Genomic DNA, 25740 nt, shown 5'->3' on the forward strand with positions numbered 1-25740 from the left:
CATGGCCTGAAGACAACTGGAGGCCATGTGTGAATGTGTGTGAGCTTGTATGTGTGTGTGTGTGTACCTATGTGAGAGCCTCTGTGTGTGTGTGTTTGTGTGTGTGTCTATATGAGAGCCTAACAGGCCGATACAATAAAGTGTGTGGGAAAACATATTTTCTGCTTCACTATGTCTTTGGCAACCATGGGGAATCTCCCTTTTAACTCCAAACAAAACCTGGAACTGGTCTTTCATCTCCCCATGACCCTTCTGGCAATGTCCTTCTTCTATCTCCCAAAATCCCTTTGTACCATTCTAGTCCTTAGTAATGACTCCAAACCAAGCCACAGTTTAGTTTCCAAAATTCTGCTTATTCTGTCACGGCTAACACACAGGCATAGCAGCAACAGTTTGGAGCAGGTATTTAGCAAGGCTTAAGAGAGCTCAACCTTTAAGTTTTCGAGCAGACACAAACATAAACAGAAAAGTGCTGCTCATAGTCCTTCTACTCCTGGGCTGGCTTGCACAGATTAAAAGGATTCCATGCCAGAGTTTCCTGACGAGGATTAACCCTTATAGCCTGCAGTTCCAACTGATAGGGTCTGCAGCATAAATTACAGACAATTTATGGGAGAACTTTTCTAATTCAAATGTTCAGGATTTGTAAACACCACGGTTTCTCCAAAACCATACAGGAACAGAACTTATCAAGCACTGCTCAGAAGGGCTAAATTTTCACTACACAGCTTCAGCATTTCTGGCATTAGGGTTGCAGATCACCCTCATGTAAACTGCCCCAGCACAGTTTAAGGTAACTCCAGCCTAATCTGCCTGGGAGAATACAGCCCAGCCTCTCTGCTGCCTCTAATGTTGGGCTTGTCCCTCTCTCCCAAACCAAGCTCTAGCTAATAACCTTAAATTTAAAGTACAGCTAAAGGTCCCCTCCTTGAAATTAGCCACCTGCTTTATTAGTGGTTCCTGGGGTCTGGATAAGCTCTTTTTCCTCTCCTTGATTTTGTCCTTTTATTTCTTCCAGAGCTCTCCCTCTCTGGGTTTCTCATGAGCTGTGCTCTAACGGGCCTAACCTTCTGCAGTAGTTTCTAATACATTAAAAAATGTAACCCTTTATTGCTTTCAAGACACGTTCCCCCAACCCCCATGGGAATGGCTACCATTCCCCTGCTACTTCTAAACAAAGACTTAGCTTAGAAATGAGAATGTCTATCTGGCTCTGAATCAGCCTTCTCAGCATTGCCCTCCATTGTTTTCCAGGTGCCCCTTGTCTCCACCTCCTCCAGCCCCAGCCTGGCCTGTCCTCTGTTCCCCTCTGGTTCCTTTTATGGGAACTGGCAGCCTATTGGAAAGACGAGGGTACCTCCCTCTGACTCAGCCCCTTTTCTTGCACCATCTCTTTAACTAGGTGACTGGACTACTGGGATTTTGTAGTCCTGCTAGTTAAACCTTTGTTCACCCCAGCTTCAAGCTGTTGCTGCCTTTTCCTTAAAGACTGCCCTTTTGCACAGAGACCACTATACTCACACCTAAATCATCACCCCCCCCCCCCCCCCCCCCCAGTAATGGACAAACCGAGCGGGTGAATCAAACTCTCAAGGCCTTCCTCAGGTCATACATGAACCAATGGCAGGACCACTGGGCCTCCCTCCTCCTTTGGGCAGAGGCCCTGCCACAATAGCCACATAAGCAGTTCGACTGGGGCTTCACCCTTCTATATTGTGTTTGGCTGTCACCCACATTAGCCCATGCCCACTCCACTTTCAGTCGCCTGCCCTGCAGCCATCTTAGTGGGCTGCAAACTACATGACCTTTGACAAACAAAACATCACCTCTTAAAGCAAGCAGCAGCCCGTTCCAAGAGACAGGTAGATAAAAAAATATCACCCTGCACCCCAGCTCCAGCCCGGAGATTTGGTATAGCTTAGCATAAAAAACCTGCGATTCTGGATGCCCTCCCTCAAGTTTGTGCCAGGCTTTGTGGGACCCTTCCCTGTGGCCCGTCAAGTCAGGAGTGTGGCCTACAAACTGAAATTTACCTTTCCACACTCCACATGCGCGATGTATTCCACGTGTCGCTATTAAAAGCAGCGGTCCTATCTTACCCATCCAGACTGATTAGATGTAGGTGAATTTTTAAGATAACCAGCTGAAATTAGCCAGTTATCTTATCCATTCAGTATGACTGTCCTGGGCTCTTCACTTGGGGAGGGGGGGGGCACCTGTGCCACAGTGATAGTCCTGCCCCCCCCCCTGTGTAACATCATTAGGCCATGCCCTCTCCTCTCAGTGCAGTTCAGGGCCAAATAAAAAGCCACTACCACTGCCACCATCTCCCCCTCTGATGCAGCCCATGTGGAAATAAAGATACGATGTGTGTCGCTGTCTCCTTTGCCCTCCCAGCTGCAGAGGCCTCCCAGCACCACCGCTCACCTGCCAAGGAGGTGAGCGGTGCTGCCGCCCCCCCCCCCCCCCCTGCAGTCCAACCAGTAGGGGAGCAGGGCCAGCGGTCCAATGCTTCTAACCGGCTCACTGTTAATCTGAACCGTACAGGAGGTGGGGGAGGCACCAGCAGCAGCAGGGGTAGCTACAGGCACTGAAAAACCAGTGCAGCTCCCCTTCTGACCAAGCCACAGAGAGGGAAGGGAGGCAAAGGGAGGGGAAAGGGGCCCCCAAGAGGTAGGAAGAGCAGCCTTCAAGCTGAATAGGCAGGGACTGGGGAGGTAGTGAGGACCGAGATAGTGGGGACTGAGGTATGAGGTTGGGGAGAGACAGAGAGTGAGACGGGAGGGATAAAAGGGTTGGGGGAAGGGAGAATTGTGGATTGAGTGGGGGATCTGGGAGAGGGAGACTCAGGGAAGGGGGACAGTGGGGGAGGAGAGAAAGACATGAGTGTCACCTATAAAAATGTTAAGGCAGCCCCCACAATGTCTGACTTACCTTGGGCTGTTAGAATCAGCTCTGTCCTAACAACTGCTTGAAAGCTGAGCTTCCCTTTGGAGTTTGTAAGAATCCAGCATAATCAGCTTCCATTACTTTCTAGGAGAGCAAGCTAGATAGGGAGGAGGCAAGCCAAAGTGACATTTCCACACACCCTGCCCTCCCCCGCAGCACGGCCCCCTGCCTTTAAATTGGCTATAAAAAAAAAAAAATCTCCCATGGGCCTTCTATGCAGTAATGAAATCTCTGTTCAGTTTCAACCACACAGTAAAACTACCATTAAAATTATTTCAAAGCATCATTCAACCAGTTCTTCTGCATAGAAGTGAAGTCTGGAGTCTGTACAGGATGGGAAAGTAACAGCAACACAAACCCCCAAGGCTCAAAAAAAAAAAACAACAATCCTATCCTTACAAAGGCAGCACCACAAATTTTACTACAGACCCTAGAACCCCCAACACATCTCTTATTGGAAAAACAGGACATGCCAGATTGCTATGAACCCCGACACGGAAAATACACGCTAGCAAAATCCCTCACCTCATTCACATGGAGAACACAGGCTGACTCTTACCTAATACAGAATAAGGCACCACAAATTAGAAACAGAGACATTTACTTATTTATTTTACAGCTATTTATATCCTGACTTTCCAAAGAATCTCTGCCCAAAGCAGGATACAACAAGCAAACAATAGCACAAATTGTATCAATAAAACAGAGTAATACAATATATAAAGTCAAAGAGGTCAGTATTAAGAGGCTGGGCATCTGGCTAAATTAGCTGGATAAACTTATCTGGTAACTTATGCTGGATATTTAGTGATTCTGATGCACCACTGAATAGACACAGCTATCAGGAAGTTAGATAGTTTATCTGACTAACTTTAGGCCTGCTTTAGGGCAGTTAGCTAGCTATCTTAGCCAGATAACACTGAATATTGGCATTTATCCAGTTAATTTAGTTGGATAAGTGACACCACCCCCGGAATGCCTGTAGGTTATACTGCTAAAGATAGCTCAGAGGCATTCAGCATGGTGGGATTTTTAAATTCTGCCATTTGTCCAACTAAGTCTGAACTTAGCCCTACAAATGATTATTGACTCATATAAATTAATTCTAAAACATTCTAAAACATTTAAAATATCAAACCTACCCAATAAATAAATAACTAGTCATAATAGCCAAAACAATAAAAAACAGAAAAGCCTTAAAAAATAGAAAAGATAATTCCCAGAAACCACGACAAAATCAAATTATAAAAGCCATCTGAGAAAAAAATCTTAATGCATGAAAAATGTAGAAGCCTGGCACTTGTCTAGCCTATAGCAGAATGGAATTCTGTAACTGAGGAGATGCAAAAACTGAGATGGAAATTCCAAGTCCCCGCTCTCCTCTCATTGAGACCAAAACTGAAATGGAAACCCTAAAAAATCAGACTCTGTGAGCAGTAAAACAGTGTAGAAAGAAAAACAGAAATGCATTTCTTCCTATACTAAGAAACATACAATGATATAAGAAACAAACATTTCCAAAGCTGAAATATGGCAAATCACTAAAAACTGAAAATAAAATATTTTTCTTTCTACATTTGCTGCTTGGGCATTTTATTTTTCAAATCAATTGGTTCCAGTTTCTTTTTTCCACTTTCCTCTTATTGCTTTTATCCTAAGTCCTTTTCCAGGATCTTCTTTCCATTTTCCATTCCTTCTCTTTCTTCCTGTCTTCTTCCCTACATCTGTCCTGACATTGATCTATCCCTTTCTACTTTTTCTCCATTTCTCTCTTTTCTATCCCTGTATACACTGATAGATACATTTCATCTCTCCTTCTCCCCCTCTCTCATCCTCTAGTCCTTCATCTCCCTCTTTTCACATTTCATCTACCTACCAGCTTTCCATATTTCAGTCTTATCCCTCTCGAGTCCTTCCATTCCCGAGTTTGTTGCTCATTCCTTCCCCACCCTCCTATTCCCTCTCTGTCCTTCACTTACTCACTAATCCCCCATTTTTGCCTTCTCCAGGAGGTTAATGATTATGACCAATAATAAATTGGTGCGGGGACACCTACACTATATATGAAACCTTCTGCTCTTTCCAAAAAATATTTTTTTCAGACAATTAAATAAGACTTTTTGAAAATTCCTAGATCCATATTGAGTGTAGGTATTGAATTTAAAGATAAAAGTAACATTAAAATTGATAAATATATATTAAAAAAATTCATATCCACAGCAACAGAGCAGTATTCTGCTCTTGATTTGACTATAATTAAGCGGATCGCTGTTTTCAGTGGTGTTTATATAGAATTCGGTTAATTCCAAAAGTTAGCCAGACAAACTCTTTAAATATTGACCTCATTATCATCTGTTTACATTCATATGTAACCAAGGAGGTAATAATCCCTTAAATCCAGATAAATGTCATGAATATTTTTTGAAGGGAATATTTTTGAAATGTATACTTTACTGTTTCAGCCTTCACCTGGCAGAAGATCAAGACATAAAGAGGTCAGAAATACATTGAACAGAGAGAAAATAAAGTATAGGCAGGCATACCCATCAATATGCTTCTCTATTAATGGGCTATCTACACAGGCACGCAACAAAGGTGATGCATGGAAAAAGTGCAGTGTCCATGTTACCTGCCGCAAAATCACTTCCCTCCCCTCCAGAGCACAGATGAAGAGGCTGATGTCCCAACAAACCCCTTCCCTTCCTCCCCCGCCAGAACATAACAGAATGGGCCAGTGCCCTGATGGACCTCCTCCCTCTCTTCAACCTGAACCGCTGGAGTATAGGTGAAGGGGGCCACAATGGCCTGAAGATCCATTTCCTTGCTTGCCCCCCTCCTTCTCAGCCTGAAGACAGACCCCCTTCACTCCTATCGAACAGGTCTCCCTCCCTTCCCTCTTCAGATATGGGCCAAGGACAACGAGGTCAGGAGAAAGCAAGCCCTTCACGTGCCTCTCTCCCATCAATTTCAAAAATGGCATCAACTGAATCCTTTACTCTAGAGATGATTCCGTTTGGGATGAAATATTTAAGTGAGCAATGGCCTCCTTGAAATACTCGGTAATGAATATTAGAAATATATGTGATGCACTATATCACACTAATTATTCTAGCTTAGGGCCTGATTTACTAAGGCTTTTCTCCCATTCTGTGCCCATAGAGGTAAAGCTTGGTAAATCAGGTCCTTCACTGGAACCTTTGACTGGGCGGGGCCGGTGCATCCATTAGGCAAGCTAGGTGGTTGCCTAGAGTGCCAGAGTTTTGGGGGCATCAGAATCCTGCCAGAGCTAACACTGCCAAAGAAGGGAACACTGTTCTGGAGCCACTGCTGATGACTGGGATTTGTGTCAGTGGTAAGAACAGAATACCCTTTCCAATTGCTGTATCCAAATTACAGTTGACTAGATGTGAACGACAACCATTTTATATAGAGGCAAAAATGATGGGGCATGGGAGGAAAGAAAGGGCTTGGTGTCCCAATCATGGGGCATTATTTACTTACCTGTTTTCCCAAGAGCCAAGAACCTTAGTAAATCAGGCTAATAGTTTGCTAATATATTGTTTGTCAGATTAAATCTGTGATTCAACAGTATGTACTCTCAAAGAGTAAGGCATGGGTGAAAATTGACTGGGCAAGGCTGCCCTTGGATCCCTAAATCTCATACAGAAAAAGTTCCATTATCTGGAGCTTTACCCTCCAGAATTCTCTATTAACTGGTATCTCACCAAGGCAGCACCTTCAGCTGTGGAGGGCGGAGAGGGAACTGAGAGGAGATGCTGGATCGGAAGCCGAGTAGTTATTTTTCTCGCTCTCTCTCTCATCTGATCAGTGCTCTGTCTGTTCTAGTCTCACCCCATCTCCTCCTACTCCTTGCACACTACTGCCTAGGAGGGGAGGGGCTGGAGTAGGAAGCAAAGGAATCTCAGATAGCGAAACATATTTGATTAACTGGCACCTCCTGTTCCCCATGGATGCTAGATAATGGCACTTTTACTGTATAAGAGGTGGGGGGGGGGAGACAGCCATTTGTTGATTTTAGTTTTAAAATGTGAAACACATTGTATAAACAAATAACTAGGACCTATTTTGGCTCTATTCCATCCGAAGAATAACTTGATGTCTCCACTGCGTATGGAATCTGAAACATTTTCTGAGGTGGGAACATAAAAGGTCTGGTGACCATTGGATGGGGCAGGGGGTAGTGGGGGTCAAGGATGGAAGTTTTCTGAAACTTGACAGCTTGAAGGGCAGTTTTCAATTGGATAACAAAAAATATTTTGCTTTCATTCAACTGACACATCTCCTACAGAAACCAGAGATCAAGAAAGCTGTACCAGCTCCAAGCTTTCAGATGGAGGAATGTATGTGTTACTCGTAGCTATGAAGAGTTTAACGTCTAGAATGTATAACCTTTACTTCCAGACAGATCTGCCTGTGCAAAGGAATTAAATTGTGCTTTCACAGAAATACAATGGAAAGAAATAGAGAAAAAGAGCAAGCAATTCATTTGTTTCCTCTCATGTTTTTGCAAATGGATATAAAATTCCACTAAGGTGGTACATCTGACCAGGGCAAGGTTGTATATGATTCTTCTTGTAATATTGGGAACGTGCCTGAGGAACTGAGGAAAAGGAGGCACATATTTAGTGGGATTACCCTACCCTGCTACCCTTTTGGAGGAAGTTCAAAGCCCCATAAAGGCAAGAATGGAGGCTGACCCTCCCTGGGAGCCTAGAAAATTTCTATTCAGCTCATTGAGCCAACACTTAAACAAAGCTACAAATAAATTTACTACTAATCATGTGCTCTTAGCAAGCAGATGCATCACTGCTGCAAAATGGAAAAAGATTCTTCCCAGCAAATAAGATACAGTAATTAACCAGTGTCTGGGAGGTAATGACGATGGAAAAGTCAACAGTAAAAAGAAATAGATTATATTTATTTTCAGAAGATTTGGGATCCATTCTTGCAGAAGTCAAGTGACCTTTGCATCTTGTGCTAATTTCTCTTCAGGTTTTTTGCTTCGTTTTTAGCTTACTTTCCAAAGGGAGGGAGGCCTATGCGATCATCCTGTCTGTGTGTCTGTGTGCATGGGGTCTGTCCCCTTCTAATAACTTTCTTATTCAGTGTCCTAGCCACACTCAATTTTCAGGGCATGTCTGCTGGGGGCGGGGAGTGGGCCTGAGGATTCTGATAGTGGGTACTGGGTATATTTTTTAATCCACTTAATTCAAGTAGATGTGTACACAATTGTAGTTCCCTGATAAGTATTTGGGTTTCGCATCCGAGCCACACTATGTCAGGGGATCCATAAGGATCATAAAGAGGTATTTGGTGGGGAGGGGGGAGGAGCCACGGCACATAGTCCACACATATACGAAGGCCATTACGCCACTCAATAACTTTTTGCCAGCCACGGCACCTAATAACTTTATGGTTTTAAATCTGATTGATACCGATTTTTCAGGTCATGTCAGGGGTACATGAGAATTCTGACAGGGGGATATTTTGGGATCCTCATCTTCCGCAAATATGCATGCGCAATTGTTGCCCCGAATAATCAATATTTCGGGTTTTGCATCCAGTCCACATCAAATTTTCGGGACATCTCAGGTGGTCCACCAAGATGATGATAGGGTACATTTTGCAGATCCTCATATTCCACAAATGCACGCACACAACTATGGTACTTTTTCATTTTATATTTGATCCATACCACATGTCAGAGGTTTATGAAGATCATGGCAAGGGAATTTTGGAGAGATACACATATGTTAGGAATACACATGCAAAATTATGCCAACTTTTAACTTTTTCCTTTTGTGTCTGATCCACACCAAATGTTCAGGATATGTCAGGGGTTATACGGGGATCATGAGGGTTATTTCTTAGGCAAATCCACATATTCTGCAAATGCATGCATACAGTTCTGTCACATAGATAACTAGGAGGCTTTGCATCCAATCCACACCACACCAAGGGGTTATTTTGCCAAAGGATTTCTCACATTTTGTGTCTATGGGGAAAAAATGCTTAGTAAATCCGGCCCCAGATTTGCAAAAGGTGTTAAGGGGGCTATAAGGAGTCGGATGTGATATAATATTTCTGAAAGCGTGCACGCTTGCGCTCAATGAGTGCTGACGCATTCTGGAAAGCAGGCCTCGTTAGTCCTTTGTGGAACTTCTACTTATTTCCTTCTTTCTTGAGCATTTCCTTAAATGTATATGCAGGGCAGAAATAAGATTTGTTGAATATTCTCTAACTACATGTCATACAAATATAGATTTTGTTGAGCCCCAATAAAATTTGAAATAATACAGAAAAAAATGCATTTCAGGGGCTGGGCATTCTGAGAGGTGTTTGTGCGTATGCTGTTATCTCTGAAGTGGACATGCCTCTAGCGCAGTGTTTCTCAAGCTGGTCCTGGAGTGACCCCTAGCCCTTCGGGTTTTTCAGGATATCCACAATGACTATGCATGAGACAGATCTTCATGTGATGGGGGGGAGGGGGTCAGTGCGTGCAAATCTTTCTCACACATATTCACTGTGGATATCCTGAAAACCAGATGGGCTGGGGGTTACTCCAGGACCAATTTGAAAAACACAGCTCTAATGCATGTACCGTGTACCACTTGATCCCATGCTAGTATACACATAGAGATCAACAATATTAAAAAACCATTTAGATGCATAACTTAAAGTTATCTGTCAAAATGGCAGGTTGTGATATATTCAGCCCCTTATCTGGCTAGATTTTAAAATCTGACTGGGCTTTTAAAAAAGGCATTCCAGGGGCATAACAGGAAGGAGCTACATCTCCGGCTAAGTTATCTGGCTAACTTTAGACCTGCTATTGAGCTGGTCTAAAGTTAGCTGGATAACGTATCCAGCTAACTTAAACTTATCCAGGTATATTCGGCGGCATGACTGCACCGCTGAATGTCGCAGCTAACTTACTTAACTGGCAATGTCTGAATATTGATTTCATATACTTTTAGCTGCATGGCAAACCGATGTTGAAAGACAATGTACTCGGCTACTTCGGGTATCAGTTTTGTAAAATTGTCCAGGTTTGTGCGGGCTGAAAAATGCATACGTACATTGTCATTTAGGCACCTTATCGAAAATGTACATATGACACAAATCAAGAGTTTATAGAAATTTGCAGACACATTTTTTGCCCACTCCTTAAATCTAGCCCTAATACTTTAACATAGGGTATGTGGCAGGAGTAATCTGAGGAGCTCTCTGCATTGGCAGGTGAAAATACTGGATGGAGAAAACAATAAAAAGGATCGGGAAGTGTCAGAGCTGCAAACCAGGCTCATGCAGGATGAGCAACGAGAGCAGCAGAGCCGCAGAGAGTCCCTGGAGCTGAAGCAGAAGATTGTGGAGACAGAGGCTGGCAGAGAGTCTGCTCGCAAAGAGGTAATGCCGGCTGGTAGCCAGTGATATCTCCCTCAGTCTTTGGGCTAAGATCCAAGTGTAAGTTTTGAGCTATGAGCTGAGAATGGTCCCTTCTTAGCCTTTCAGCTGAGACTGAGAACCTGTATAATATAGATGATTACTACTCTGCCCCCAGACCCCATTGCAGACACAATGATGTTATAAGCATTGTGCAACTAGGAGGTTTAAATCTTCTCCAAAAATAAACAAATAAATAAATTAAATCCATTTCCTATGCATGCTGTACTCTCTCTGCTAGCACTTACTGAGCTTCTGCTCTGTCAAAAGTTTTGTGTACCTGACACAGTGATATGTGTACCTGCTTGTTAAGATTGTCTAAGATTACTATAGAACTTTAAGAACATAAGAAATTGCCATGCTGGGTCAGACCAAGGGTCCATCAAGCCCAGCATTCTGTTTGCAACAGAGGCCAAAACAAAGCCACAAGACCTGGCAAGTACCCAAACACTTTGTATCTGTAAGGAGAGTCTGAGCCAGTCCTAACTTTCCACCCTTTGCATGCATGGACTTGTAGTTTTATTTATTTAAGAAATGGTAACTACAAGCTCATTCATGCAATGAAAGTAAAATCAGCACTGGCTTCAGCCTCTCCATACAGACCTGGAGCTAAATGACAGCCCTACTTGCAGTTGCCTTCTCTCTGATTCAGCACTATTTAAATGTGTAGTGTGTGGATTGTACATATTACTGTATTTGCGGGTGTGTCTATAATAAGCAGAGGTTTGCTTTCTAACAGAGCAGGCTAAAACTTCCTGCTTTCTCAGGTTCTAGTGTTTGTGCTTAATTACTGCTTCTTCTGCTAAATTACACTTTCTGTATTTGCTATAGCTGCCTACCAACAGATACTGTTTTGTCTGCCTGTTCACTGAGGCTGTGCTACGTGTGTGCACATTGTTGGGTTTTGTACAAGTCAGTGCCTATAAGTGGATGTGTGAATCTATACATGGGTGTTACTGGCGTTATACATTTGGATTGAACCCCCATCTGCTGCAGACCAGATGACACTGCTCACGTTTTACCTCTTCGCAGGCAAGCAGCCTACAAAAGAAGCTAGCGGAGATGGAGTCAGAAGTGTGCAGCAAGGAGAAAGATTTCCATGATCGTCTCAGTGAGAGTCAGGCCAGCGAGAAGAAGCTGAAGGATGAACTCTATAACCTGGAGGTGAAGCTGCAGCAGGCCAGTGGGGCTGCTGAGGAGCTGCGCCTGCGCCTGAGTGCATCTGAGGGTCGCTTCTATGCCCTGGAAGCTGAGCTGGCCAAGGTGGAGGCTGCCAGGAAAGAGATGGAATTCCGCCTGACCAGCCTCCATTCCGTACTGCGCCGGACACTGGGGATACGCGGGCGCAGCCCATCACCACGGCGACCTCGCTCTCCTACCAAAGGTAAGCCATCAGCCTGGGCGCAAGCAGTAGAGCTAAGTATAGTCTACTGGTTGACTGGTTTTCTACGCGAACACAGGCAGGTTCAATTCTCAAACAGCCAGCATAAGAAAGTCAGAAAGATTATGCATAAGCTACACCAATTTTTGAAGGTGGACTTATGCATGAATGTCTGTTTTGAAAATCATCATCCCATCAAATCTATCCTTCAAAAGGTTATACCTGCTGTTATTTGCAGAGACATTTTTTGAGAAAATTTATGTGCACACATTTTAAAATCTTAAAACATGCATGTTAAGTCCAAACTATGCCCCCATTCAGTCCAGGTGAGCATATGCATGAACATGATATATGTGCATGTTTGCCCGCATATCAGGCAGGCAGTTTTTAAAAGGCCCCCTACTGTGCATAAAAAACATGTGGCCATGCAGCAAAACAGCAGCAGCCAGTCCTCAGACTGGTGCCATTTTGGTGTCACTATGGCGCCAGTCACAGGGCCAGCCGGCACCCATCTGAAAGAGATAACCAAGGGGCAGTAGATGAGCAGGCATCCCTCTTCCCTTTTTACTAACCAGGATCTGAACAGACAAGGTAAGTGGGGACCTAGCCCTGGCATAATTATTTCAGGGAGGTGGACAGGCGCTCAGAGGGTCTCTTGGGGGGGGGGGGGGGGCCCTGTTTTGTTTTCTATTTTTATTATTATTTTTAGCTTGTTTTGTTCAAATTTTTTTATTAAAAGACAATTTCAGGAACAGTAAACACAGAAATATATAATACAGGACAGCTGGTTGATATTTCCCAGTGGTCAGTATGAATAAGAGCATAAGAGCATAAGAACATAAGAACATGCCATACTGGGTCAGACCAAGGGTCCATCAAGCCCAGCATCCTGTCTCCAACAGTGGCCAATCCAAGTCACAAGTACCTGGCAAGTACCCAAATATTAAATAGATCCCATGCTACTAATGCCAGTAATAGCAGTGGTTATTCCCTAAGTCAACTTGATTAATAGCAGTTTATGGACTTCTCACCCAGCAATGTATCCAAACCTTTTTTAAACCCAGCTACAATAACTGCCCGAACCACATCCTCCAGCAACGAATTCCAGAGCTTAATTGTGCGTTGAGTGAAATTGTGCTAACTTCATGGAGTTCCCTCTAATCCTTCTATTATCTGGAAGAGTAAATAACCGATTCACTTTAACCTGTTCAAGTCCTTTCATGATTTTATAGAAGACCTCTATCATATCCCCCCTCAGCCGTCTCTTCTTCAAGCTGAACAGCTCTAACCTCTTCAGCCTTTCCTCATAGGGGTGCTGTTCCATTCCCTTTATCATTTTGGTCACCCTTCTCTTTACTTCTCCAGGGCAACTATATCTTTTTTGAGATGCGGTGACCAGAATTGTACACAGTACTCAAGGTGCGGACTCACCATGGAGCGATACAGAGGCATTATGGCATTCTCTGTTTTATTCACCATTCCCTTTCTAATAATGCCTAACATTTATTTTATTTATTTATTTATTTATTTATACAACTTTATATACCGACTTTCAAATATATGTCAAGCCGGTTAACAATCATTGAATTTGCAGTACCAAATTCAAAAAAACATTCTTCATAAAAACTAATCTAAGTTTACATACTTTTCTTAAAAAATACATAAGGAAGAACAATAAAAACACTAATTTAAAACTAGCACATTTAAAAAAATAAATAAAAAAATACATAAACCCATCAGCCTCAATTACCCACCAAGAAGTTACCCAGTCATCCCACATCGCTATTCTTTCAATGCCACATTTCCCCAAATCACAGAACCTAACAGGAGATCAATTGGTTTGGCTAAAAGCCTGCTGGAATAGCCAGGTCTTTAATTGTTTCTTGAAACTATTGATATTGTCCTCAAGTCGGATATCAGTAGGCAAAGAGTTCCAGAGTTTGGGCCCTGCCAGGGAGAGAGACCTCTCTCTGACTGAACCCAAACGAACCAGTTTAGGAGATGGAATTGTTAACAAAACTTGTCCCAATGATCTCAAATTCCGAGCTGGCACATGTAGACGTAAAGAAGTGTTCAACCATTCAGAGTTAGAGCCGTAGATGGCTCTATGAATAAGTGTCAAACACTTGAACTGGATACGATAATGTACCGGAAGCCAATGTAGCTTCATCAGCACAGGCGAAATGTGATCACATCTATTAGAGTTAGCCAATAATCGAGCAGCCGCATTCTGCAGTAATTGCAGAGGGCGAATAGTAGAAAGTGGAACTCCCAGAAACAAGGCATTACAATAATCTATTTTCGGAAGTATTTTGTTTTTTTGTCCACCACAGCACACTGAGCCGATGAGTTCAATGTATTGTCCACTATGATGCCTAGATCTATTTCCTGGGTGGTAACTCCTAATATAGAATCTAACATCATGTAGCTACAACAAGGGTTATTTTTCCCTATATGCATCACTTTGCACTTGTCCACATTACATTTTATCTGCCATTTGGATGCCCAATCTTCCAGTCTCGCAAGGTCCTCCTGCAATTTATCACTATCTGCTTGTGATTGAATAATTTTGTTCATCTGCAAATTTGATCATCTCACTCGTTGCATCCCTTTCCAGATAATTTTTTAAATACATTGAAAAGCACCAGTCAGTGGTGTACTAAGGGGTGGGCGAGGAGGGCGGTCCACCCCGGGTGACAGCTAGGAGGAGATTGTCATCGGGAGGCCCCCACGCCACCCGTCAGAACTCCATATGCCAGTGGCCAAAAGAAGAAACACTGCCGGCGGAGACCAGGATTATCCATGGGGAGCGGGAGGATGTGGACACTGTTCCCTTTAAACTGAACACATGTGCCACTGCACACAACTTATATTTCCCCTCCCCCCCAGGAAGATCGGTGGGGCGGAGGAGGAGCTCATTGCACCATGGCCCGAAGAAACAAGAGATCCCCAAACTTCCAGGTGCTTCTTCTCCTTCCTGTCCACCCAGCCCCGTAAGAAAAACATTGCTGGACCCGTGCTGGCAGAAAGGAAGAGAAGCAGCATCTGTGGCAGGGCCGCTGCGGAGCCCATCCTGCGGCGACCTGCTATCAGGAGGCCCAGAGGCTGAGGCCCTGTAGAGTGTGTATGTGAAAGTGAGTTGAAAGAATGTGTGGGGGAATGAGCCTGTATGTTGTGAGAGACAGAGATACAGCACAGGAGAGCCTCGTGTGTGTGTGAAACAGCATGTGTATGAAAGCTGGGTGCTTGTGTCAAAGAGCATGTGAGAGCCTGTGTGTATGTGAGAGAGACAGCATGTGAAAGAGAGAGCAGTGTGTGTGTGAGACAGCATGTGGAAGAGAGAGCCAGTGTGTATGTATGAGAGAGACAAATCATGTGAAAGACAGAGCCGTGTGTATGAGACAGCATGTTAGAGAGAGACAACGTGTAAGAATGAGAGCCTGAGTGTGTGTGCAGTGCCAGTAGAAGGGGGTCAAGCCGACCTAGCTGATGATGACATGATGTGATCTGTCTCTCTCTCTCTTTCTCCATCTGACACACACCGCAAACGACCCAAGCTCCTTAAATGCACTAAAATCAAAAAAACAAGATGCCCCCAGCTCCATTACTCACCCATGCCATGTCTCATCCCTCCTGCGCTCCCTTCAAATCTGCTGCTTTTACAAACTACTCTACTACCCTGCCCACTTCCGGCACCCTAGGCCACCACCTCTCTGCCTAATGCTTCCGCCGACCCTGTGTGTGTTTGAGAGAGAGACAGCATGTGAGAATAGGAGCCTGAGTGTGTGTTTGAGGGAAGAAGGGAAAAAGGCAAGTGGAGAGAAGCAACAGAAAGAAAAAAAGAGACCATGTAAAAAGGATTGGGAAAAGACCAAGAAAGGGAACATGGGGGGGGAAAAAAGCCTGGGACCAACCAATTAGAAAAATAAGATCAGATAGCAAAGATAAAAAAAAATGTTTTTGAAGTTTTAGTGATTGGCATATGTTATCTTAGGGAATGTGCATAACCTATTTGTATTTTGTTCTTTTGGGCTTTCTATTTTAATTTTGTCTGCATGTTTCTGTTACTAATTTGTAGTCCCTTATTCCGTATTAGGTAAGGGTCTGTCTGTGTTCTGCGTGTGTAACTGAGGTGCAGTATTTCTGCTGGCATGTAGTTTTTCTGTAGATGGAGTATTAGTGTTCTAAGGCATGGTATAAAATTTGCATTGCTGCCATTTCATAGATAAGGCTATTCTTGTTTGAGTCCTGAGATAGTGCTGGTATGGTATGGCAAGGTTCTAAGTGTCTACTGCACGTCGGTGGGAAATGTCTGTGGGCACAGAGGAAGGGGCGGTGCCATTTATTTGTATCTTCCTGCACAGTGCAGAGGAATCAACGGTAGACAGGAAGAGATGACTGTCACCATCGAAAAGGTGCCTGGGATGCTTAGGGAGAGGAGGGGTCTTGGTGCCTGGGAGGAGGGGAGAGTGCTATTGATAGAATCTTGGTTGGAAGGGAAAGGGCTTTGGGAGGGAAATACTGTGGAGAGGGGGTCATGGGGGGGAGGCTGCATGAGGTATCTTGGGAAAAGTGGAAAAGGCATCATGGAGTCTTTTGGGGGAGTGCAAAGTAGAATCTCAATCTTGAGGAAAGGAACCCCTCTTGTCCTTCAATCATGGTTGGGAGTCCCTTTCTGGCTGATTGACCCTGGGCCCCCAACCCCTCTAAGGTCAACCCTGGTGAAGCCTATTCCACTAGCAGCCGAAGAGTGGAACAGGCCCTCAGAGCTTGTGTCAACAGTCAAAGAAGAGAGGGAAAGACTCAACGTGAGTCAAAGAGTATGTGTGAGTAATAGATATGTAAGAGAGAGCGTATGTGAGAGAACGTGAGACAGCAAGACCATGTATGAAATAGAGCATGTGAGTTGTGTGTGAGAGAGTATGTGTAAAAGAGTGAGCGTGTATGTGTATGAAAATGCGAGACCATATATGAGAAAATATGCGCGTGTGTGTGTGTGTGTGTGTGAGAGAGAGAGAGCATGTATGAGAGTGATTTTATTGTTTGTTTTATGAAGAATGGTAATTCTGTTTTTCCATTATTGCACTGCATACAGAGTCTGGCTTGCAGTGGTCTCCAGTTCAAATTTTGCCTGCATATTTTTATTTATACTTTGTGGTCTCTTTATTGTGTATTTGGTGAGGGCCTTTGTTGTTCTGCATGTGTGACAGAGGTGAGGTCTGCTAGAAGGTAGTTTCTGTTTAGGGCTCTATAGCAGCCTGGCTTGTTCTGTTTTCTAATAGAAGGTGCACTGGTGTTTTAGGGCCCAGTTTAAAATTTGCAGTGTTGACTTTTCAGCGGTAGGATTCAGTGCTGGCAGTTGATGCTGTTTTGGTTTGGAAGGTTTTCTATATATAGGGCTTCTCTTCTCCCTCCATGGGCATCCTACCTCTCTCCCCCAGGATTTTGTGTGTGTGTGTTTGAGAGAGAATGGGAGCCTTCCTGGGTTGTTTATGTGTATGTGTCAATGGGATTCTTCCTGCATTATGTGTGTGAAGAAATTTTGTACTGTCCCACTAATACAAGACAAACTTAAGGTGATTGGAAATTAATAGATTTCCGGTATGGAGAGTGGGGAATTTTTCAGTCCTTATTAGTTTTAATTATTTAGTGTCTGATGTGTCTGCCATTTTGGAATATTTTATTGCTGTTTAGAAAAATTTTTAAATTTTGTATGAGCTCTTAATTATTGAATGTTATTCTATTCATCAGCTCATTGGAAATGTTCTTATTAGTATGGTTTTATTAGTTTTGAGTGAGGGAATCCAGAGGAGACAGAGAGGGAGTGAACCAAGGGTTGTTGTGGGGGGGGGGGAGGCGTGCCAAAGGTAGTATCCACCCCGGGTGCCACATACTTTAGCTACGCCACTGGCACTGATCCAAGTACAGATCCCTAAGGCACTCCACTGTTTACCTTTTTCCACTGAGAAAATTGACCATTTAATTGACTCTCTGTTTCCTGTCTTTTAGCCAGTTTGCAATCCATGAAAGGACATCGCCTCCTATCCCATGACTTTTTAGTTTTCTTAGAAGCCTCTCATGAGGGACTTTGTCAAGCGCCTTCTGAAAATCCGAATACACTACATCTACTGGTTCTCCTTTATCCACATGTTTATTAATCCTTTCAAAAAATGTAGCAGATTTGTGAGGCAAGAATTCACGTGGTAAATCCATGCTGGCTGTGTTCCTTTAAACCCTGTCTTTCTATATGCTCTGTGATTTTGTTCTTTAGAATGTTTGTTACATGATGTTCCTTTGTTGCATTTATTAGAGGCAAATATAGAGAAATCATATGACTGCCCATGCCTAGTTGTTACTATGTTAATAAAGTGAAAGGAGAAATAAGAAAGACAAGGAAACATCAACAGCTGAACGTGTGAATTCTTTAGGCTTTGGTTATGATGGATTTAAGTTAGCTGACGGTGGTTGCAGTTTTAAAAATCATTGAGCCTGCCATGCTGTCTATTCACATTCATGGTCTTTCTAGTGTTGGATTAGCAGATCAGAGACTACCAACAATTTTTTTCTTCTCTTTGATGGGCCTTATCACATTGAAAGTTCTTATACAAGGCCTGGAAAGTGTTGATGTCAATATGAAACCAAGCTGAGATATATCAGGCTAGCAAGTTAGTAGATTTAAGTTTGTACATGAATCTGCATTTAACCATAATGACTTTTTGTGTGTGCGTGTGTGTGTTTTGATCTAGCTGGAGACAAAGACTAAACATATCTAGCAACACTACAAATATGTCAAGAACGTTCTGTTATTTTACAACTCTCCAGTTTTGAAAGACTGGGATATTATAGTTTAAAGTTTGTGAAATATGAGTTTATTATGCCTAGATTCCCCTTTTTACGATTTAGGAATTGTAAATTTTGGTTACCTGTTGCACTTTGTTGATGATAAATCAGAGGGTATTGTGGGATTTACTGCTATTTCTATTGCAGGTGGTATCCGAATGCATCAAAATTGATCTCCTCTCTCTTAGGAAAGTACTGTTATCATTGTTGGAGAAGGGTTTACAATGGGAGGGGGGCAGCGGCAGATTCCCGATGAAGATCGGCCCGGGGATTCGCCGCACAGGAGATACCACGTGGTCTGTCGAGCGCAGCTCTGTCAGGGCCGCGCTTGGCAGACCACGTGACTAGCGCAACCGGCCCACCGGGGGATGCCCGATCCTCCGCTAGGCCAATCCGCCCCTGGAGGAGGGGGTGGATGGGTAGGGGGTGATGGATTGATGGAAGGGATAAGAGAGGATGGAAACAAGGGAGAATGTTTTATCTTCTATGGGTTCTGAGTCTGTAATATGAGTGTAGATACTGAGGAATGAGGGACAAAGTAAGTGAAAATGATTCATAGGTTGGCAGTCCAGGCTGAGAGGCTGTCAACTATCATGTTTGGAGTGAGATGTTTCTTCATGATTTTATATCAACTATATTTTTTGGATGATGATAGACTCACTTAGGTGTGTCTCATGGAATGTAGCAGGTGAGGACTTACTTATAAGGAGAAAAAAAAAGGTCTCTTGGCATCATAGGGCACATATACTTCCTCTAGACCATCAGGTCTAGAGGAAGTGTATAAAGAGGAGGCAGCAAAACACTGCACGGAGCGGCAGTAGCCACAGAGGCATTCACGGAGCGGGATGCCAGTGGCCAGTGGTTGGTGTTCCACATTCATGGAGCGGAAGGATGGAGGGCTGCCATCTCCAAATTAAAACAAAAAACAGGGGTCGGCAAGAGTATGTAAAATTAACGAAGAGTTCATAAGCTATAGGTATTACCAATTATTAGGCTTATTCAATATTTGTTGATAGATAATGTGGCTTTCAATGCATACTTCACTTTCAATACATATCCAACATAGCTCTCTGCTTCAACAGCAGGGGAGAAGAAAAACTAATACTTCACGCATATCCAGCATAGCTCTCTGCTTCAGTGGCAGGGGAGAAGTAAAACTAATAGTTCACGCATATCCAGCATAGCTCTCTGCTTCAACGGCAGGGGAGGAAGACCGACACTTAACTTTCAATACATATCCAGCATAGCTCTCTGCTTCAACAGCAGGGGAGAAGAAAAACTAATACTTCACGCATATCCAGCATAGCTCTCTGCTTCAACGGCAGGGGAGAAGAAAAACAACCAATAAGGGCTGAATAACATAGTCTGGGTAAACAAATAAGTATGGGTGTAGCTTGCTTATTGCGGCGGTTACTACCCCTAACTAATCAAGCTTGATATTTCACTTGGATGCAGCTCCATCACTACTCTCTGCATTAATGGTGAGGGTGAAAGGGAAATAGAACCAAAGGTTACTAGGAGCCAAGAGAAAAAGATAAGTATGAGAAAAAAAGAAGTGTGAAGCTTGCTGGGCAGACTGGATGGGCCAATTGGTCTTCTTCTGCCGTCATTTCTATGTTTCTGTGATTCATTTCTATGTTTCATATTGCTTGAATTCAGGAAACACACTTAAATGACATAGAGAGTCAAAAGCTAATAAGAGAATGGGTGGGCAATGCTATTTTTCACCTGCTCAGAATAAAAAAGGAGGATTGCTTAACAAAAATGTCCACTTTGAGCATTCACAAGAATTTACTGATCCTGAAGTTTGATTTATTATCTTGGTGGACAAACTATATGGTCAAGAGATCACTGTATATAATATATATGCCCTGAACGAGTACACAAATTCTTTTTTCACCCTATAGCAAATTTTTTAATGATTAATAAGAGTGGTCCTCTGATAATGGCTGGAGACTACAATTGTGTCTATGACCCCCAAATTGATAAGTCTTTTGTGGGTAAAAGACACAGATTGTGTAAAGACAAAGGGATCTCCTATGTCTGTACTTTTCTACAATTAATGGATGTGTTGAAAATGTTAAACCCGGAATTGACTATGTCTTGATTTTTAATAATTTCTTCTCCAGGTAACCCCTGTTCCACATGGGGTCACCATCCCAGTCTTGGGGAGTACTAAGGTCACTCTCCCAAGGTAGGTGACTGTGACTCCTGGGCCATGAGCTGGAGGCAGGATAATTTACAGGGCCAGGACACTCCAATAAAATAACTGACTATCCACTCCAGATGTGTGCTCCAACTGAAAAACTGTTTACTGAGGGTGATGCAGAGTAAAACATTATGAAACAGCACAAGTAGCAATAACAGTAAACAAAATCACAATCCATATTCCATAGAAGTAAGATGGGAGAATTAGAATGTATAGCAGTGAATGATGACATAGACTTAATTGGCATCTCAGAGACATGGTGAAAGGAGGACAACCAATGGGACAGTGCTATACCGGGGAACAAATTATATCGCAATGACAGAGAGGAGCAGTCGGGAGGAGGTGTGGCACTTTATGTCCGGGATGGCATAGAGTCCAACAGGATAAACATTCTGCATGAGACTAAATGCATAATTGAATCTTTAGGGGTAGAAATCCCTTGTGTGTTGGGGAAGACTATAGTGATAGGAGTATACTACCGTCCACCTGGTCAAGATGGTGAGACTGACAGTGAAATGCTAAGAGAAATTAGGGAAGCTAACCAAATTGGTAGTGCGGTAATAATGGGAGACTTCAATTACCCCAATATTGACTGGGTAAATGTATCATCAGTACATGCTAGAGATATAAAGTTCCTGGATGGAATAAATGACATTTCTATGGAGCAATTGGTTCAGGAACCTTCAAGAGAGGGAGTAATTTTAGATCTAATTCTTAGTGGAGCACAGGATTTGGTGAGAGAGGTAACGGTGGTGGGGCCGCTTGGCAATAGTGAGCATAATATTATCAAATTTGAATTAATGACTGGAAGGGGGACAATAAGCAAATCCACGGCTCTCGTGCTAAACTTTCAAAAGGGAAACTTTGATAAAATGAGAAAAATTGTTAGAAAAAAACTGAAAGGAGCAGCTACAAAGGTAAAAAGTGTGCAAGAGGCGAGTTCATTGTTAAAAAAAACCATCCTCAAAGCACAGTCCAGATGTATTCCACACATTAAAAAAGGTGGAAAGGAGGCAAAACGATTACCAGCATGGTTAAAAGCGGAGGTGAAAGAAGCTATTTTAGCCAAAAGATCTTCATTCAAAAATTGGAAGAAGGATCCAACAGAAGAAAATAGGATAATGCATAAGCGTTGGCAAGTTAAATGTAAGACATTGATAAGACAGGCTAAGAGAGAATTTGAAAAGAAGTTGGCCGTAGAGGCAAAAACTCACAGTAAAAGATTTTTAAAATATATCTGAAGCAGAAAGCCTGTGAGGGAATCAGTTGGACCCTTAGATGATCGAGGGGTTAAAGAGGCACTTAGAAAAGATAAGGCCATCGCGGAAAGACTAAATGATTTCTTTGCTTCAGTGTTTACTGAAGAGGATGTTGGGGAGATACCCGTACTGGAGAAGGTTTTCATGGGTAATGATTCAGATGGACTGAACCAAATCACGGTGAACCTAGAAGATGTGGTAGGCCTGATTGACAAACTGAAGAGTAGTAAATCACCTGGACCGGATGGTATACACTCCAGAGTTCTGAAGGAACTCAAAAATGAAATTTCAGACCTATTAGTAAAAATTTGTAACCTATCATTAAAATCATCATTGTACCTGAAGACTGGAGGATAGCTAATGTAACCCCAATATTTAAAAAGGGCTACAGGAGATCCGGGAAACTACAGACCGGTTAGCCTGACTTCAGTGCCAGGAAAAATAGTGGAAGGTGTTCTAAACATCAAAATTACAGAACATATAGAAAGATATGGTTTAATGGAACAAAGTCAGCATGGCTTTACCCAAGGCAAGTCTTGCCTCACAAATCTGCTTCACTTTTTTGAAGGAGTTAATAAACATTTGGATAAAGGTGAACCAGTAGATGTAGTGTACTTGGATTTTCAGAAGGCGTTTGACAAAGTTCCTCATGAGAGGCTTCTAGGAAAAGTAAAAAGTCATGGGATAGGTGGCGATGTCCTTTTGTGGATTACAAACTGGCTAAAAGACAGGAAACAGTGAGTAGGAATAAATGGACAATTTTCTCAGTGGAAGGGAGTGGGCAGTGGAGTGCCTCAGGGATCTGTATTGGGACACTTACTTTCCAATGTATTTATAAATGATCTGGAAAGAAATATGATGAGTGAGGTAATCAAATTTGCAGATGATACAAAATTGTTCAGAGTAGTTAAATCACAAGCAGATTGTGATAAATTGCAGGAAGACCTTGTGAGACTGGAAAATTGGGCATCGAAATGACAGATGAAATTTAATGTGGATAAGTGCAAGGTGACGTATATAGGGAAAAATAACCCATGCTATAGTTACACAATGTTAGGTTCCATATTAGGTGCTACCACCCAAGAAAGAGATCTAGGCGTCATAGTGGATAACACATTGAAATCGTTGGTTCAGTGTGCTGCGGCAGTCAAAAAAGCAACAGAATGTTGGGAATTATTAGAAAGGGAATGGTGAATAAAACGGAAAATGTCATAATGCCTCTGTATCGCTCCATGGTGAGACCACACCTTGAATACCGTGTACAATTCTCTCAAAAAAGATATAGTTGCGATGGAGAAGGAACAGAGAAGGTCAACCGAAATGATAAGGGGAATGGAACAGCTCCCCTATGAGGAAAGACTAAAGAGGTTAGGACTTTTCAGCTTGGAGAAGAGACGGCTGAGGGGGGATATGATAAAGGTGTTTAAAATCATGAGAGGTCTAGAACGGGTAGATGTGGATTGGTTATTTACTCTTTCGGATAATAGAAAGACTAGGGGACACGCCATGAAGTCAGCATATTGTACATTTAAAACTAATCGGAGAAAGTTCTTTTTCACTCAACGCACAATTAAACTCTGGAATTTGTTGCTAGGGGATGTGATTAGTGCAGTGTGTGTTTAAAAAAGGATTGGATAAGTTCTTGAAGGAGAAATCCATTACCTGCTATTAATTAAGTTGACTTAGAAAATAGCCACTGCTATTACTAGCAACAGTAACATGGAATAGACTTAGTTTTTGGGTACTTGCCAGGTTCTTATGGCCTGGATTGGCCACTGTTGGAAACAGGATGCTGGGCTTGATGGACCCTTAGTCTGACCCAGTATGGCATGTTCTTATGTTCTTATTTTCTTCCTCAATAAAAGGAAACCAAACAACTTCTTACATTAACACAGTCTCTTCTTCAGCTTATCCTGGCCCTCTTTTTCTTTCCATTATCAACTTAAGTTACTTACAATGTCCTGATCAGCTCAAGGAAGAAATCCCTCTGGTTCTGTAGACAGGGGTCAACCAAGCCCTGTAACAGACTCCTGCTGGCACAGTTTGCTTCCTGGTCCAAACAAGTTCCTACCACAGTTAAAATGTTCTTAATTTTCACTTTTCAAACACAATATCCTTGAACCTAGTTTCCCTCAAGCTTCTTGAGACACTGTGAGAGTATCTCTGCTTGAACGTCTGCTCCTCCCCTTGCAACCCTGGGAGAGGATCACAATTATATCTTCCTTTGTGCTCTTTGACTCTGGAGAAGACCCAGACCCAGGTTATAACCTTCTCGTAAACCAAGCCCAAAGAGGCTGTAACAGGCTATCTGTCAAAAAGTGTGTGTGTGTAACACCCTCTGACCAAAAGATGGCCTTTACCCTCTTTATCCTCTTTTGGTCAGAGGGTAAAGATGACCTTTACCCTCTGACCAAAAGATGACCTTTAAGCACTGAAACCTTCTCACTTTACTTCACTGCACCTTTGCAGACTTCCCTTTAGGGGAAAATCTCCACTTTAATATAGAATATTCTTTGAATAGCAACATTTACACTTCTGTGGCATACAGGAGGCACAACTAAGATTCTGAGGACTGAAATTGGCCCCATTGAGATCTCTGAGCATTCTCATATTTGGGTACAGTTAAGTAGGAGCTTGGCAGAGCTAGGTGTTTGCAGGCTGCAGTTAGGCTGATGCAGTATTGGTGCGGGGAAAATGGGTGCTCAATCATGACCTCTCCAGGGCGCCCAATTTAATAGTTAAATAGGCTGCTGTGGTAAAAAGGAGGCACAAAGGGAAACTGTGTGATCCTATTGCCTCCTTGGCAGCAGGCGCTCAGGAGAGGTGGCTGTCAGTGGGTTAGGAAAAGGACACTCAATTTTACGAACATCCATTTTTCTAACCTGTGCACAGCTATGGGTTAGGAAAATGGATGCACGTCAATAGAGCATCCCTTTTCCTAACCTGACCACCGGCACACTTTTGAAAAAAAAATTTTTTTAAACATTCTCGTCCTTTTTGATCCTCCAACTTAATGTCGCCACGATATTAAAGTTGGAAAAAGTACAGAAAAGCAGTATTTTCTGCTCTTCTCTACACTTTTTGGTCTGCTCAGAAATTAATGCTTGCTCCAGGCAGGTGTTAATTTCTGAGGGTAAAGATATGTGCATCAGGCGCACATTTTTTTTTTTGCATCGGGGGAAAATAGCTAATAGCCTCATCAATATGAATTTGCATGTGATGAGCTCTATTAGCTTTGTGGGGGATTGGTCACGTGTTTGGATGCACTAATCGCCTTATAGCATAAGGGGTTGTGGACGCATGTCCAGCACGTGCGACCAACCATGGGTTAACCAGTGCGCTCGGCTGAGCACACTTTATTGCATCGGTCTGACTATGAATGGAAGTGCCTACAATTAGACTGCGATAATAAAGAATTATCCAGCCTCTAGTTTCTTGCCTCCAGAGCAATTTGTTGGAAATAGGGGGTGCTGTCAGGGTTTTTGCACCAATGTGAATTGCCCTTCAAGATGTATGCGAAATACTTTACCAAGGAAGTTAAGAAACTGTGCCAAGTAGTAACCGTACTTACAGGGGATGCCCTGAAATGGGCCACCACCCGGATGGAATGAGAAGCAGGTATAACCTGGAGCATATTT

At 42.9% G+C, this 25740-nt stretch overlaps 1 protein-coding gene across 1 annotated transcript in view; it reads left to right on the plus strand.

The window, feature by feature from the left end:
* CROCC2 (ciliary rootlet coiled-coil, rootletin family member 2) overlaps window positions 1-25740 on the plus strand; it is a 505095-nt gene that overhangs the window by 410551 nt on the left and 68804 nt on the right. Inside the window, 2 exon segments of the mRNA XM_029616014.1 lie at window positions 10210-10377; window positions 11446-11797. Of these exon segments, the coding sequence (XP_029471874.1) occupies window positions 10210-10377; window positions 11446-11797 (520 nt within the window).

This window comes from Rhinatrema bivittatum, chromosome 9, assembly GCF_901001135.1.
Source record: "Rhinatrema bivittatum chromosome 9, aRhiBiv1.1, whole genome shotgun sequence".
NCBI classification, from domain to species: Eukaryota; Metazoa; Chordata; class Amphibia; order Gymnophiona; family Rhinatrematidae; genus Rhinatrema; species Rhinatrema bivittatum.